The sequence below is a fragment of the Triturus cristatus genome, chromosome 11 (assembly GCF_964204655.1).
Source record: "Triturus cristatus chromosome 11, aTriCri1.1, whole genome shotgun sequence".
NCBI classification, from domain to species: domain Eukaryota; kingdom Metazoa; phylum Chordata; class Amphibia; order Caudata; family Salamandridae; genus Triturus; species Triturus cristatus.
Genome location: NC_140594.1, coordinates 1,159,208,127 through 1,159,225,572, shown reverse-complemented (window position 1 = coordinate 1,159,225,572; position 17,446 = coordinate 1,159,208,127). Strand labels below are relative to the sequence as shown.

The 17,446-nt window shown below is 43.4% G+C and overlaps 1 protein-coding gene across 2 annotated transcripts in view; it reads right to left on the bottom strand.

Annotated features, from left to right (window-relative positions):
* LOC146788634 (putative cation-transporting ATPase 13A4) overlaps window positions 1-17,446 on the bottom strand; it is a 330,096-nt gene that overhangs the window by 178,723 nt on the left and 133,927 nt on the right. For both annotated transcript variants that reach the window (XM_085635820.1, XM_085635821.1), the window contains exons 11-13: window positions 11,057-11,214; window positions 3,005-3,193; window positions 241-302 (exon numbers count right to left, since the gene is read on the bottom strand). In XM_085635820.1, coding sequence (XP_085491946.1) covers window positions 241-302; window positions 3,005-3,193; window positions 11,057-11,214 — 409 coding nt within the window. The remainder of the gene's footprint in view (window positions 1-240; window positions 303-3,004; window positions 3,194-11,056; window positions 11,215-17,446) is intronic.

The following is a 17,446-nucleotide window of genomic DNA, read 5'->3' as shown; positions in this document are numbered from 1 at the left end:
CCTAAAAAAAAGAAATAGTATAATGCTGTGACCTCAAACGCATCTCGGCGCTAGAGTCATTCTGGAATTGTTGTACTCAGAATGCATCTGTAACTGAGTCAAAGGAATGTTAATAAGCCGGACTCAGCTCTCTGTTGTTGAGCCGTTAGTTGCCTCAAAACTTTACCCAAACAATCACACGGAATTCCAAGGAAAACAACGACACCCCAGAGAATTATGGGTGCTCCAAATCACTCTTACCAGTTTCTCCAGGTTGCAACAATGCCCCATAAATCCATCCCATCTTCTGTTAAGGTCCCCGTCTAAGAGTAAAATAAAGAGATGTGAGAATTTGATTTTGTAAAAGCTGCACACCATCACATTGTTGTCTCTGTGCTTGCTCAGCTTGGAAGGGCCCTCACATGCATGAGAGAAAACTGAGCACACATTACCAGATGCTTGTGTTCAGCTGCTGATAAGAGTGTTAGCACTATGGATTGATTCTGGCCTCACTGCCCCTCCCTAACCTCACCACCGTCCCCTTACAGCGAGCAAAGATGCACTATTACCTGCGAGATCTGGAGATTTCACACCTCAAAAACATAGGTAACATTTTCTGGCTTTATGTCCCTTGCCAGGAGGAGAATTTGAACCCACCCAGTCCACCAGCATTGAGGACTTTTAGTGTCACCTGGCAGGAAATTCTGACACAAAAGTACTAATAAAAAGGTGAGCTGCAGAGAAGGGTTGGTGCTGTGGTGAGCGGGGCTCTGTGCACAGGATATTGTGTTGTACTGCATTGTATTGCAACAATTTTATATCGCTTACTAACCCTTTGCAATGCGCTAATGTGCTTGCCTACATGGGTAGCACTCTACACAGTATAGGGTGTGCTTGGAAGTGCGGGGTCTTTTATCCTATGAGAGAAGTGTTTCCATGTCATGTGTGGGGAACACTGACGTGCGGTTCTTAAGCAATTAGATGTAGCGCCCAGCAGTGCGAAGAATGAGGAGGTGTGAGCGAGAGGTGCCCAGTTTATGGTTTTCAATAAGCTGGCAGCTTTGAGCAGCTCTGCAGGTGTCTGTATGGCGATTTTTATGATCATCTCGCACTTAGCAGGTTACTGAGCTCGGCTGTCCGTTCTGAGATATTGTGTTTATAGTTTGTGGTCCTGAGCAGGCACAGGCTGGAGAAAGACGCAGCCGAGGGATCATCTGCTGGGATGGATCTTGTTAATATCATCCCAAATCTGATCGGCATTGGGAGAGGCCAAGAAGTGGCTGCAAAATGCAGCTGGTCGGGACCAGCAATGGTGGACTGAATCAGAGTCCTCCATTGGCCAGCGGTATGAGGCAGATCTCTTCAGTCATTGCACGCCGGTCCAGCTGGGGATGGGTGCTTTACTGTTGTTTTACTGGCCAAGGACTGGGTGATGGACACAATCCTTAGCAGTGTTGTCTTAAGTGAGCATGAGGGTGTCAAGCAGTAAAAGGGAAATATTATGCAGCCTGTATGAACTACAATCGAGTGCCTGACAACTGAGGGTTACGGTGTTGGTATTAGTAGGTTCCAAAAGAGTTATACACTGTTTTGCAAGTTCATGTATATAGTGCTTTCTGCCCCTGACGCGACATTGAAGCACTTTACGCCGGCAACACGCTCGCCAGGAGCCTATAGTTAGCACTTTCAGTGATTATTGTTGGCTTTTGGGATGTGTCTTGTGCTCTCAAGGAAACCATTCCATAAATTTACTCCAGTTTCTATCTTGAATCTTGATGGAGGGTGGGTGTACATTTGTGCAAAAGGTTGCAGAAGTATGACTATTAAAGGAGAGGTTGTGATCTTTGAATTGAGGAGTGAGGAAATTCCTGAAAAACAGTAATAGAGGAAAATAGCAGACATGCAAGTGACTTAGCGTGAACAGCGCTCAGAGAACGGAGGTTGCAGAGAATAGAAAGGAAGAGAAGGGGAGGCAATGATTTGAGGAGAATGTTCATGGGAATACACAGAAGGCTTCTTTGAGATTGCGTGCAACATTCTGAGGATGAAAACGAGAGAAGGAAACAACATTGTTTGCATGTGCGATACGGCAATATTAGGCACGTTTGATAAGCGCTTCAATCAGGTGAGTACTCCATCCTCGGAAAGGCTACCACATGGACCATGGTTTAACAAGGAGAGCTGATCAGCACAAGGGCGGAGAACTTAAAGCAAAGGCTTGATGATCATGCAGTTAAATATCGAGAGGTCCAGGTTGTGCTTAAAGGCAGCAGTAACCTGATGATCACAGCGACGTGAGAGAGTATACTGGGGAAAGAAAGTAGCCATCAAAAAGGAGATTCTGCAAATGTGGGACTGATGTCTTCTTATGTTCGTCCTTCAGGTTTGGCTCAAAGTATCAATTACATAAGTGATGTGGGATCCATTTTCCTTGGCCCTGGTGTTGGCATAACACAAGATGGGGTGAGGATAGCTTTCTCAGACAGTGTCAGTGGAGCACCGGTATTTCAGTGGTGTAAATGCAGACGTTGGGTTGAGGAAGGAGGCACGGCTTCTCCGAGCAGTTTCAGAAACCTTGTTAGCAAGGGTCTGTTGAGCAGTCCTTCCTGAGCACTGGCACTTGGTGGATGTAGGGGTGAAGGAAGGGACTATAGTTTCTGTTTTACAAGGGGATGTGTTTCTATGCCCGGCCTGTCCTCACATTTCTGCTTCAGAAAGGTCAACGACAACCAGGTGCAGATCCTCACACTTCAGTGTTCCCATACTGAGGCTACTCTTGCTTCTGAGACAAGACCCGCTTCTATTCCATGCATTGTGGCTTTCTGTGGTGACTAAAGGTCCAGGGTGCGGGTCTCGATATAAAACAGTATCACTCTGCTCCCGATTGGGCCTCTGGGAGCTATCTGACGAAAGAAGGAGATGAAAACCAGAAGGGGGAGGTGCAGCTGAAAGGATCGGAGGAGGCGGGAGAAGAACAAGTAGGTAAAGAGAACCTATGCCTCCTTTGCAGATGTGAGGTGAGTACCTTATCGAAGCAGACGAGGTTGACTTGTCCACTGATGTTGATACGCTGGGGGCTGATGCAGAAGATGCCCTTCTGTTTCAGCCTCCTCTGGGCGGTGATGGTTCCGGCCGCCAGAGCCGCGGGGATTGCAGGAGAAAACGCTGAGGTTAGGACCAGGAAGGCGTCTATGATAACTCTGTTCGTCGAAGCCTAAAAAATTAAAGCAGGACAAAAAGCATAATATTTACAATTACTGTTGTTCACATACATGATACCATTTAAATACGGATTTAATATTTGTAATCACCTAAAAATACCATAATTTAATGGTCCTTTATATATTTTCTGTAAAATGTCTATTTTTTGTTTTTTACAGGTTCAATGGTAGTGCCAAGCTCCCATAAGAAAATGAGTGTTACAAGTTGTAGGGGGTCACATGTCCTTCATATCTGCTGTTTTTTTTATTAGGATTACAATTTATGACCTGGATGTAACAAAAGGATCTCTGTGTTAAAAGCAGTGACCCTCTTACCTCGCTACATGAAATACAAATCTGCCCTCTGCATGGTACATGCTGTGCTCTGCAGGAGGCGCATCAACCCTCTACTCTTCTTTGGTTAAAATCTGGGACTAGACAAACCACAGACCTCTCCAGTGATCGTGTTAACCTCTGTTACTGAGCACAGAAGGAACTCTGCAACAGGTGCCTTAACCCCATAAAATATATCTAAATTAAAATGTCGAAGCCAATTAAGCAGAACAGATTTCCTGCCTTGTTTCTCCTTGTTGCCAATTTCTTTGTGGCAGAGTTTAAAAAATAAATGTGTACGTTCTTGCTAGACCTGCTAAACATATGGGTGAAGTCTTAATATCTAATGTCACATATTGTGAGATCACTTCTTGTGAGGTCATGGGCTGCTTTGCCACATCCTGTGTTGCCATGTTCGATGTCACGTGCCGTGACATCCTGCACTGTGATGTCACGTGTCATGATGTCACTTGCATTCTGCCTAACTTGGTTAGTCTCACAAATTCTTTTTGAGGACTTGTGGCCTAGGACCTATGGTAAGGGGCCAGATGAAGGGAAGGGAGGTTTCATTAAGAAGGATGCCCAGGGGCTGGGGGAGTGCTAACTAGGAGTGATGCGCGCAGGAAATAAATGCCATAGGTGGGGGCGAGGAGGGGGCAGGAGGGTGCCAAAAAAGGCTGGGACATTAACATATCTGCTTAGTCACACACTCCTACACTCTCCTGCTCCTGACTGCACCTCAAAGATGACACGCGGCAGGTAGAGAGTAAGGAACACCTCTCTCCAGCCCAGTCTCCCTTTATTAGGCCAGCGCGGCAGCGCAGGGTCAATAGAAGGAGGGTTGAGCAAAGGGTCTCTTTAAGATTGTGCAAAGGCTTTAGTAAAAATGATGAGGTTTTTACAGAAGTTCCAATTTCACTTTTTTTTATCAAATCGCAATATCTTGGAGGCTCTGTATATTTATTGTAATAGATAAATAAAGATACCATGGGGCGTGTTATTTAATGGAGGTGATAAACGGCCCAAGTTACAAGCTATTCACCCATAATGGGGCGTAGCATGCATATTTTAGTACAGAGTTTTCGGGCCTTTTTTTCTTTTGAATTTTATCAGGTTTGACATGCCGAAAGTTAACAGGGATGTGTATTTTTATCACATCGAGTATGGACAGGGAGTAATAAACACCACAGAACTGAAAATGTACATATATGCATTCTGTGGAGTTACGACACCTAAAAAATCAGAACTTATTGGCTATTCGTATTGAAGGTCCATGTGAGGAAGGGGTGCGCTGGGATAATTACCAGTCTTACAAAAAATAATAAAAATAGTGGCCCTAATCACAAAGGTAAATTCACTCTTTTGCCTATTCACCATTTCCCAAGCCAAAGGTACAACAAAGCGTAGACATAGATGTCCCCACCGCTCCGAAACTCATGGTGCAGCCAAATTTACAAGTGTGAAGTTAGTAGTAGTAGTAATTTTTCACACGCAGGCAGCAGTCTCTGCCACTGGGTGGAGATCTCACTATGGTAACATAAAGGGAAAAGTGAAAAGTTTATTATAGCCTTATAGCCAACCGTAGCGGTCTATACTGGCTATTAAAGGCCCACTCCAGCGTTAAAGGCCCGAGCCGAAGGACCGTGAAGGAGGAGCTATAAGGCTATTAGAACATTCTGCCACTAGTGGGCAGAATGTTCTAACAAATAAAACAAAGGCATCTCGGAGCCCGAGGGGGTTTAAATCCATTGGAATGTTGCTCTGCGGGCCTTTGTATTCAATGGAGATCTCCACATTCCAATGTTCTAATACATTTTAAAATCATTTAGTAAAAATGTTCAATAATTTTATGTATTTTTATTAAGCTTAGAACAAATAAATAATTATACAGCACTGTTATATTAAACATGCATTACAAATTAATTTATTCAAATATATTTAATTAAAATATAAATATATTTTCAAGATTTTAAACTGACCTAGAGTAAAATGTTTATTTGAATTTAATATATGTTAAAAATGACTAAAAGTTATGTATAGTATTCTTATTATGGAACTGATTTTTTCACAAAAAAATAAAGTTTTATTTTTTATTTTACAAATGTGTATTTCTAAAATGTGTAATAAATTATTATTTAGTATGTATACCTGTTTTAATTTAAATATAATTATAATACCCTTATTTCCTACGCCGTTTTATTTTCGGTCAATGCACCCAATTTTTTCTATGGAAGGGTTTTGCATTTCCAGTGGTCGGCCATGTGTGACTCTGTACTTCCCCCAGGTCCTGGTAGGAGTATATCTGCACCTGTTTTGGGATCTTTTTGGCTGCAGTAACTTTAGAAGGGCAGTGTGGGAATAACAATGGACTTACTCTTTTTGTGGGTGGCTGATTGTCCCTCCCTAAACCACTTTCATTTTATTGTAAGTATCCCCATTTTTTAGCCAATTTCCACATTTACTTCAAAAACGTATGCATACCCATGCGGAGATGTCCGCAGTCAGGAAGGAGGCAGATCTCCGCACGTACAAGAAAGGAGAGGCAGAGGCTCTGACCTCTGCACGTAGGTCAGTGAATGGAATTTTCTTGTACATAAATACTAGTAATACCGTAGAATTAGTAAACCTACTGCAAAGTGCAGTTTATGAACAGGGACCATTTGTGGGTAAAGGCAAACCTGTACACAGTAACTTTTCAATACGTTACCACGTAGGTTTCATCAGACTGGTAAATAGCATTTTTGTTTAGATTAAAAGGTAACCGGTTTGATGGAAGGTGGTCCCCAGGGCCGAGTACACCAGGGTAATAATTCTCCAAAATCGCATGGATGGATGTAGTAATGGGTGGAATGACTCGTACTACACGGTTTCGTACCAGCTGCTTCAGCCTAGAACAGTTCCCTTGGCCGTAGCAAGCCGGAAGCCATAGTCCATCCTCGTTCATTGTGAAGAAAAAAGTGTGTGCCTCTGTGCACCCAAGAGATGAGCAGCGCCTTCCCATGCTCCCATTTGTACGTCTCGCCTAGGCAGCGCGCATGCGCTGCCTAGGAGACCTTTAGCTGTCGTTCAGCTCTTTTTTGAAGCACATACTCGTGCTTGTGGCGGCATACACCTTGTGGGAGCGCGCAGGGGCGTGCCACAAGCACAAGTATGTGCTTCAAAAAAGAGCAGACTGCGCACGCATGCACACGTGCATGCACCACTCCCAGGCCAGCAAACACATGCGCGCGCCTCTCTCCTCGCCAACTCACTCGCTCCGCCCTCTCCGTCTCCTTTTTGCCTCTCCATTAACATGCCAGTCCCATTCCTCAATCCCTGTCTCTCCCCACAGGCATTCAAGTAATCCTTCCTCCTCTAGTCTTGTGTTGCTTATTTACTCCCCCTTCATTCACACTCCCCGTTCTAACTTCCAGTCCTCATTATAGATAATCGCCCCTTTGTTCCCATATTTCAAGCTTGTGCTTCTTTCCCTTTCATTCATACTCCTCACCGTTCGTTCCTATCAGTGGCTCCAGTACCGCCTCAACCTCCCCATGCCCCAACAAATCCCATCCATTCCTCGTAATTGTCCCTCCGTATTCCAAAAATGGCCACTCTTCCCTCCTTGGTCATCTACCTCTGTATCTTTGACACTCCTTGTTTTAAACTTTCCTTCAGCATACGAGTATCTTGTTTGGGGCTAGAAGCCTTCTAATGCCTGCTGACAATCCTCATTCTTGCTGCTGTGGTCTCACGAGATCGTAGTTCTAGAAAGGTAACCCCGTCACTTTTGCTTGCAGTACATTGATCTTGACACTTTGTTATATGTGTGATGTTTCATCCACAGTTAACAGCAATGAGACTCTTACAAAGGCCCGAGTGTCAGTATCTTGTTTTATCTGGCATGCAATGCCAGATAAAAAAAAATTGTACTCAGATATCCGCTCCAGGTTATCTTATTCTAGACCCGACCTACCAAGTTGGGAGAGTATTCTGAGCTAGGGAACTTGTTCCAAGCAGTACGCAGAGGAGTCAACCAAACTCTAACGCTGGAGATTTCTCTAACTTGCTGTCATAACCGAGCACCACTGCTTGATCCACAGATGCCCATGTGGCTGACACGTGGGCCTATTCAGGTCGCTGGTTTGACATATGAAACGTGTACCTTGTTACGTTTGACAGTAGCTAGATATGCAAATGAGAAATCATGTACACTGCATGGTTTATTTAAAAGGGAAAAAGTAATTTTGGTTGCAGTGTTTGTTTCCTTCATTCTTAAATCAGAGTGCTAGAAACACATTTAACTTTTCTTTTCTGTAGAAAGGTGCGGCCCTGTCTCCAATAGTGCAGTATTGATGGTGCCCGACAAAAATCAGTCAAGTAAAACACCATGGCTGGTACTGTCTGATAATTGGCACTCTGTGGCATTTTTAAAGTGCCTTTGACACTTCTGTCTGTGCGCTGTGTTACTCACATACATAGGTATTTCCAATTTTTATTTGATTTGTTTTGTTCATCTAAGACCACGTCTCGTGTAAAGGATTTCGAGATAAATCTTCATTAACCACACCCCTTTTAAAGATAACCCGTACCATTGTCATCCCACTGAAAGCACTAATGCTTAGGACTGCCAAAGGGACTCTTTTCCTCAGACCGTGCGCTTTGACAGCACCGGTGCTTGTGCTATAAAATGTAGGCATAGGTTCCGAAGCTAGCATTTTGTGTTTTTTCATGTCAGCTGGCGCATTTGAAATCATTAGTTGATGGCGGAGACTGGAGCTACTGTGTTTTCTCTTTCCCATAACACTTTATTTTTAAACTTCGAAACAGGTGCTTGTGACTTGGGGCCCTGCATAGTTGTTTGTATAGGGGTCTGTAAAACATGCTGACAGGCCTGGTGCTGCTAGACGCTCCTCATGCTCTGCCTTGTACCCTTCTCCCCCTCTGCCTTGCACCCTGCTACCCCTCTGCCTTGCACCCTTCTCCCCCTCTGCCTTGCACCCTTCTCCCCCTCTGCCTTGCACCCTTCTCCACGTCTGCCTTTAATCCTTCTCCACTTCCACCTTGCACCTTTCTCCGCCTTGCACCCTTCTCCCCCTCCGCCTTTCACCCTTCTCCCTCTCCACCTTGCACCCTTCTCCCCCTCCGCCTTGCACCCTTCTCCCCCTCCGCCTTGCACCCTTCTCCCCCTCTGCCATTCACCCTTCTCCCCTCTGCCTTGCACCCTTCTCTGCCTCCACCCTGCACACTTCTCCACCTTGCACCCTTCCCCCCTTCCCCCTTGCACCCTTCTCTACCTTGCACCCTTCTCCCCCTCCGCCTTGCACCCTTCTCCGCCTGCTACTCTTGCCCCCCCTTCGGTTACCCACCCAGTATCACTCCTCCCAGCTCGGTGACATTTGCTAGTGAAGACGCGAGCACAGTAGAAAGGAACGCGAGGCTCCTATTCTTTTTCCCTCCATTGATTCTGCAGCTTTTGGAAAATCTTCCCTCTTCACTTTAAGTCCATCCCTCCTCGCATTCAGAAAATTGCTCAAATCTCTCCCCTCGCCCCCACTCCCTCCGCCCCCCATCACTAAAGTGTACAACACAAATCATAATCACAAGAACTAAAACCAACAAGCATTTGCAATGCAATAGGTCTCGCATTTACGCAGGTTTAAGCTATTGGCATTGTAAATGACACTGTCTTTTATTTATGTTTTAAAAACGAAAACAAAAATAAAAGGCATTGTTATTTGCAGCGTCAATAGCTCAAACACGCGTAAATGCGAGACCTATTGCATTGCAAATGCTTGTTTTATCCTCCTGTTCCATGGGCAGCACTTTATGGAAGCAGACTCACAGTGCCACCTTGTCAAATCAATCAATATTTACTGTATTTCAATTAGCATCGGCAATCAGAAAAGTGCAATAAAAACATCAATAAGTTTCAGTCCCTAACATAAAATCCCCCCCAAAAAAATCCGTGTCACACATAAGCAAAATACACTTCTGAAAAAAATCTGGATGATAAATACCAGCAAACAATGAAATTATCTAAAAATGGAGGATATCAAAGAGCTGGTCTTGTTTGATTAAAATTCAGAGGTACAAGTAATGGGCGGATATATTTATGTTGCAGATTGGCCCATTTAGGGAAAATTAAGACAATGTGTAAAGTGTCTAGTGCAGATTGGAGGGTCTGATGGCTTATGCCAACCTGCTAGTCATTGAGAGAACACGTTCAAACAAAAATATATTAAAAAACTTCTGTGAGAAGCCTGCATATCCAATGTTAAGTAACATTTCATTTCATCTATAGATTTCACCATGACATAATGTGTATAGCAATGTTTGCGCTGTGAATATAAAGTTCTAGCTTCTTGAGCATACCCCTTACATGCTCTCTTAACCCCTACAATATCTGATTTAGAGATTAGCTCTGGGGAAATAAAAAGATGTGGTATGCCCGAATTAGTCAGGGTCACTTTTATATAACTCAATCATGGCACGTGCAAGCTATAGCCCATATTCAGAAGATCTCTCAATATTTATCTGTTGAATTCTAAGACCTTTTTGGTTCATATCGAACACCATAACAGTATAGGGCGCAAACGCATGTAATCAGCCATAAAGCCTGCTCCTATCTCATTGTGAACTATTTCTGCAGGGACATTCTGTAGAATTCGTAACAATTTTCTTAAATATTTATTTTCTGCTGTTTGTATAGACATGGAAGATTTATAATCCCAAATCTCCGCTCCGAAGGCTATGGTTGGAAGACACTTAGCATTATAGAGGTGTAATACAGACTTTATATGACTGTAGCCTAAACGCCTGGAAAAGGCATCAATGCTAAAGGTGACAATATTAAAGGATTGAATATGTGATTCAAGAAAAGGTCCCAGGACAATTTATCGTACAGCAAGAGGCCTAAATAGAAGAACTTGTCCACCCCGCCCATATCATGATCCTTTATTACATAAGTTTTAGTCTTGGTATTTCTGGGTCCCATGTTCATGGTATACGATTTTGAGCAGTTGATTTTTAGACCACCTTGTCACAAATAGTGGCATGTAGGAATGTCACTTCATTTGTTGTGTTAAATAAATGCTGATATGGAAGATGGAAATGACTGTCTACTCTTGGAAGAACACTTAATAAGATGTGGAATCTGAGTCCAGAATCATGCAGATGTTTCTATTTAGTTCTGTCCTGGAATTTGCTGGAGACATAGGTGTCTTATAGCTCCTTTATGAACCCAGCAGAAAATCAATCAATCATTCAGTAGATTTGTAGAGCGCTACTTGTCACTAGTGAGGGTATCTAGGTGCTAGATCCATTGAGGGTCAATCTATCACAATCTCAGCTGCAGACTAAAGCTTCTTGGGATACAAAACTTGCTTTCTGTGCGATCTTGCAAAAACGTTGGCGCCTAAGTCTCGAACCGGGATCCGCCAAGGTCTACTCAAACAGATGGAGGCATGAAAACAGGTAAGGCTTGGGTAACTTGCAAGGGGCTTTCAGGCTATTTTGACAAACACAGAAATATGGTTCTGAGGCCCTCCGTGCTCACGACTTACCCCTTCTGTTGCAGCTTTAGTCACGGTGTAAATCGTTCCGACCACCCCAAGACAGCCAATGAATAAAAAGACCCGGATGGTGTCTCTGTGCAGCTTGAAGTTCAGGGGGCGCGGGTACAGGATGGACCGGACAAGGTCGCCTTTTGCTGTGTTAAATCCTGAAATAAATTAATGTTACATGAGGATATATTCCTAAACCAAAAACAGCTGGAGATAGTAACAGAACATCTGCCAAAAAACGAAGGTACGTCTGTTCATCGCTCCAGTGGTTGAAGCGCACCTTGTGACCCACCTTGATGGGGGACATTCTTATTCGGAAACATCTCCATCTCAGACACTAAGAAGCCACAATGCAGAGGATACCCTGCCAGAAATAGATGTCAAGCAGACATTCTTTCTAAGGTAAGTGGCCCTCCACCAACTATGGGAGAGTTATCCTTTGCGACAAGTGTGACGGCTTCCAGCATAACATAGCTAATGCTTCCCTAACATGCTGTGAAATTACAGGATGTCTGGGGCACCAACATTGGAATGGTCCCCCCAAAATCTCATTAAATAGGAATTACATTTTTCACATAATTTGTGCAATTTAAAAAACAAATTCATAATTTTCGCACATTTTGTACAATTTTGTGAAAATAATTCTGCGTTTTCACTACCCCAACATTATACCCCGACATTTAGGCTGCATTTCCAGGACCCCAACCAATGGTAAAATTCGCAACAAGACGAAGGCAGAAGCACACCCCTAGATATGACGAATATAAAACCATATGGGTTATTGCCATAAAACAAAATAACATTAAAGTGCACAGATCGGCCAGAGCCACCCAGCACCGGTGGGTTCCCCCACTAAACATGGCCCACGTTTGGGTGAATACTACATATCAATGTGTCAATAAAGTGCCTGGCGAAGCTATTAGTCTTCAATGCAGCGCTGGACAGGTTAGTAAATCTCAGCCACAACAAATTCAGAATTACTAAAATCATCAGGATTGCGCCACTTTTGATGCAAAATCCATGTCGGGATTTACCGTGCCACAAAAATCAAGACTTGCGTGGATTTATGTTGGATTTTATCCCAAAAGTAACACAATGCAGCACATAGCGCCGGGAGGCGTTCCATGGGTCGAGCATGGGTTCACAGGTCATCATCGAGCATACCTCGGGTCTCAATATATACAATCACAATCAGTACCTCATAAGTTTGAAAAATGCACGCAGAGTACTTGATGTACTCTATGTGCGGGATCTGCGTGACATCGTGATACAATAGATCACTAGTTCTCTGGATCATCATGTATCTTGTGCAATGATGTTAGCATCGTTCGAAAAAACATAAATTTGTTGTCTTATTTAGTTCTCCCGCTTTATTCCTATTTTTTATTCTTATTTTGCGCCGTGTAGTGGGTTTGGATTCATGCATTATTACTTGAATCCCTATAAGTGTTTCAAACTTTTTTTATGTATAAAAGGATTACCAGACAATGTTAGACATATATTTAGGTGAATGATTTACAAACTGGCGTGGTGTCTGTGAACACATCATTAAGGGTCTGTGCATTTTTATACTTTGCGGTACTGATTTGGATTCTATATATTGAGTTGAGAGCTATGCTTGTTAGTTGTTTGAGCTGACACGTCTGGCTGAGATCCTGTAGTGTGGAAAATTGGCTTTGCAAGGGGAGATTTTACTTTGTTGTTTGATACGGTGCTCCGTGCCCTTGGCTTGTGGGGTCCCTCTCTCTTGTCTTATAGGGTCAGTACACAGGTCTCCAGAAGCCCTTCTACTCCCATTACTGTCATCTTCATGAGGCTGGATTAATGATTGCTGCAGACTCTGACTGGCCAAACACCTTCTTCAGATCCCACCACTTACAGGTGTTGCTTAATCCCGTGGACTTGGCCTTCCAAGAGGTGGCCCTGACATACCACACCATTCTTACAAGCTCATAAACTAACAGTGAAGGTCCTCTCACACTTCATTACAAAGAAGTTATTTCTTAATACCCTTTGAACTGTTTATCAGTTTTTCTTCATTTTTGTGATTCATATCTTATTAAGTATTTGTCTTTTTGTCTACCTTGCTTCCTAACAATACCTTATGTATTGCTTTAGCATTGTTTTTCTTTCCTTGGTTTGTTTGCACAGCACCGCACACATTTTGTCCGTAGATTTATTTGCTGCTCAGGGTAAGCTGCCAAGGATAATCTTAGGGTGAAGTGGGTGACTCCCACTGCCAAGTTACAGTGATAAACAGTCACAATTCACATGAGCACTGCAATCTCTATTTTCCTTACCGTTGTTGTCGGATTTTATGTTGAGACGCGAGGCTAGCATTATGCATAAACTTTTCTTCACTCCTTCTGAGCAGCAAACCATTCAAAGCTTCCAAATACAACTTTAAAACATCACAGTGAAAAATAGAATGTTCAGTGCCATAAATACCGCTTGACGGCCATTTTCTTCCTCTTTTGTTTGCTGCTCTGAGCAGATAAGTAATGGGGCTTTTATATGTGAAGCATTTGATTGTCATTTTGGATGTATTTTAAACTATGGTATTGGTTGATACCCAACTTTGGGGTATTGAGTTGTTTATGTAATTTAATTTTTGTTGAGTGGAATATTTTTTTTTTTTTCAAAATATGACGTTATGGTAAAATGCAAAGATAAGAAATTGTATTCACAATTATTAATAATGTCAGTGTATGTTTTACTTTTGAAAAAATCTAATTTTACATGAAAATCATTACTTTATCGTTGAGATCGACATCGCGTTCAAGCGCAGTGTGTTAAATTTAACGCGAGCGCAGTGTGTGCTGTTCGGGCACAAGTAGCAGAGGGGAGAGAGCTCCATACGGCAGCGAGGAGCAGCGGTTGCTGTTTTCCTTAGCACGCGGTGTGGCAGCCGGTATTTACCTGAATGTGGCCTGGAGCGAGGTGAGGAGGACATTGGGACGTGTAGCATCTAATGTATTTTTCACTTTGTTAGCAGGTCAGTATTGTTCTAACGCACAATTTATGTTGTTCTTAATCTGACGGATTCCCTCTCTTTTTCCTTTCTTTTGTTCTCTCTCTCATTCTTATTTTATTTCTCTCATATCTTTGTCTTGTATCTCTTGTGATCACTCTCACATTATCTCTCGCACTGTTCTTTCCTCAGCATCTCTCCATCTCTATCTCGCTCTCTTTCTCTCACTTGCTCACTCTCACAAACAAACGTAGATAAACTTTCTACAAGCAAACACATATATTGACAGGTATTACCCATCTAAATTACTTTGGCATCAAAACACTGTTTCTATGTGATTTTTTGGGGAAAGTTATTGGAAAACGAAAATGAAATATAAAGGTGAAATAGCAACTCTCCAAAGTGAGATGGTGCACGGAAATGTGAGTTACATATTACCACTGCAACAATGAAGTCTTGATGTAACAATTTGGTGTGAGATGTGCAAGGAAGTATACCATCACTGTCTTACAGTTGTTGATGTGTCCATGGATAATACAATAACTGATGCAACAAATCAGAGAGAGATGTGCAAGGGAGTATATTATCACTGAACTACAGTCATTGATGTGTCCATGGATACAACCACTGATGCAACAATGCAGAGTGAAATATGCAAGAAATCATAATTTCATCGGGTATCAGTTGTTGATGGGTCTATCGGTGAACAAGTACTGATGTAACAATTCAGAGTGAGATCTGTAAGGGAGTATTATATCACCAGGTAACAGTCGTTGACATGTGTTTGGATGATACAAGTATTGACGTAACAATTCAGAGTGACATATGCACGGGAGCATAATATCATCGGGTAAGAGTCATTGATAAGTTCATGGGTAATGCAAGTACTGATGTAATAATCCAGAGTGTGATGTAAGAAGGAGTATAATATCACCGTGTGACAGTCGTTGATGTATTCATGGGTTGTACAAGAACTGATATAATAATTCAGAGTGAGATGTGCAAAGGAGTATAAAAACATTGTGTTACACTCATTTATGTATTACTAGGTTGCACAAGAACTGATATAACAATCCGGAGTGAGATATGCAAGTGAGTATACTATCACCGGGTAAGAATGGGCGATGCACCCACAGCTGGTACAAGTACTGATGTAGACGCTTCCGAGGGAGATGCAGCAGGGAAGTGTAATGCAAACCAGAGTGAGATAGTACAGGAGAGTGTTGTGATGCTGCAATTGCTGATACAAGCACAGTTGTAAACATTTCAGAACTCAGAGAGATTTTACAGTTTATCACTTAGAGTTTCCTCAATAGATGATGTAAGTACAGATGTGAAAGGTTGTGAGATAGTGCAGGGAGTTGTAATGACAATCAGAGTGCATAGCGTAGGGAGTGTAATAACAATCAGAGTGAGATAGTGCAGGAGTGTGTAATGTAATGACAATTAAGAGTGCGAGAGTGTGAGGAGTGTAATGACAAACAGAGTGAGAGAGTACACAAACGTGTTATGATAGAGTGTGATGTTACAGTGGATCAGTCTGAGACGTGGCCAAAGTGAGACAGTGCAGGGGATGTTATAGTAATCAGAGTGACAAACTCCACAGGAGTATTTGTGAGGTTTGTGCCATGTAATTTTCTCCAGATTGCTGCTCCTTGTAGTACTTCTATTTTTACCCTGTTTTTAATTCCTTCCTCCATATTGTTTTACATTATAGTTTTTAAGTGTACCGCTTTTACGCGCTTTATATGTCCCTGAATGAATTTGACTGTGAAATTGAATTCAAAACTGCTCAATTGCGCACATTAAAAGGGTAGAGGGTGAGCCCGGCCGGCTGCCTCTTCCCTTCAGGTCCCCCTTCCCCCCGGGTGGAAAACTAGAGTCGCCATCTTTGTTTGTGTGTGCTCTAGTCGTCCGCAGGGGATCTCTACAAAAATGTGTGCTGCGTGGACGCCAGTGCCTTGTGGGGTTTGTGCCATGTAATTTTCTACTGATTGTTGCTGCTTGTAGTATTTGTATTTTTACCCTGATTTTAATTCCTTGCTCCGTATTGTTTTACATTACGGCTTTTAAGTGTACCGCTTTTACCCGCTTTCTATGTCCCTGAATGAATTTGACTGTGATATTCAATTTTAAACTGCTCATTTGCACACATTAACAGGGTAGAGGGTGAGCCCGGCCGGCTCCCTCTTCCCTTCGGTCCCTCCACCCCCCTGGGTTGATAACTAAAGACGCTATCTTTGTTTGTGCGTGCTCTAGTCGTCCTAAGGAGATCTCCACAAAAATGCGTGCTGTGCAGACGCACAGTGAGCGCCCTCAGCGGGCGCACCGCTGGCATGCCGAAGGCGCACCTAAGGCAAGCCCGTCTGCTCCTGTCAGCGTCCCGGAAGCGGCCAGCGCCAGCCACGCTGCACGTTTCACCCCCCACTGCAAATCTGTGTCCCGACCCTACAGCCGTGAAGAGCTGCTCCCGCTCTGTCCTCAGTTATGTGACGGCCCAAGAAGATGGGAGGTTTTAGACAACCCGGTTACTGTCTGCAAGCACTGTGAGTTTTGCTTGTCTCCAGGTTTGGTTGACCCCTCCCCTCCCAGTACTCCCCCAATTAATAGTCAGATGGGGCACTCAATCAGGGCGGCAGTGATTAATGCTTGTTCGGTTTGCAGACACTCACAAGATAGCTTTTATCTACTTCCCAACGAGCCTCTTAATTTGCTGTTTATAACAGAAACGTGGTTTACTGAATACTCCAATCCAGTGATGCAGTTGGCCATCCTTGGTAGATACAAACTCTTGCAGGCTGATTGCAAAACTGGCAGGGGCGGTGGCGTAGCAGTTGTGTTCAGAGACAAGTGGACTTTTCACTGTTGTAAATCTTTGGTGATCGGGGAGGGAGAAGCCCTTGACTTCTGTGTTACCATCTCACCTCATTTGTGGCTGGGGGGCATGCTGGTTTATAGACCCCCCTGTCCGGCAGGCGCTTTTCTTAAAGCCTTGGATGAAGTTATCATTCCCCCGAGCATTAAACTTCACCTATTTTATACTCCTTGAGGATTTTAATATTCACCTGGACTGTGGGGAAGCAGGGGACACTGGGGGTTTCTTGACTCACCGAGTCTCGCCCAGCTCACACAATGGGTTGGTTCCCCCACTCATCGCGGTGGTCACATTCTTGATCCCATTTGGTCCAACCTTCCTATTGCAGTCAATATCCTCTCCTGGTCCGATCATTTTGTGATTTACTTTTCCTGGTAACTTTATAGCAATCATTCACTGGGCCTGCCCTGCCGAGAGACTCTTGGCAAATCCTCCATTAGCTTTTAGTCTCCCTCTGGCTGAGTCACGTCCAGCTCTCTTTGATGACCTGAATGGAGCTCTTGATAGCTTCACTAACTGGATCTCTCTGGCGGTTGAGCGTCTG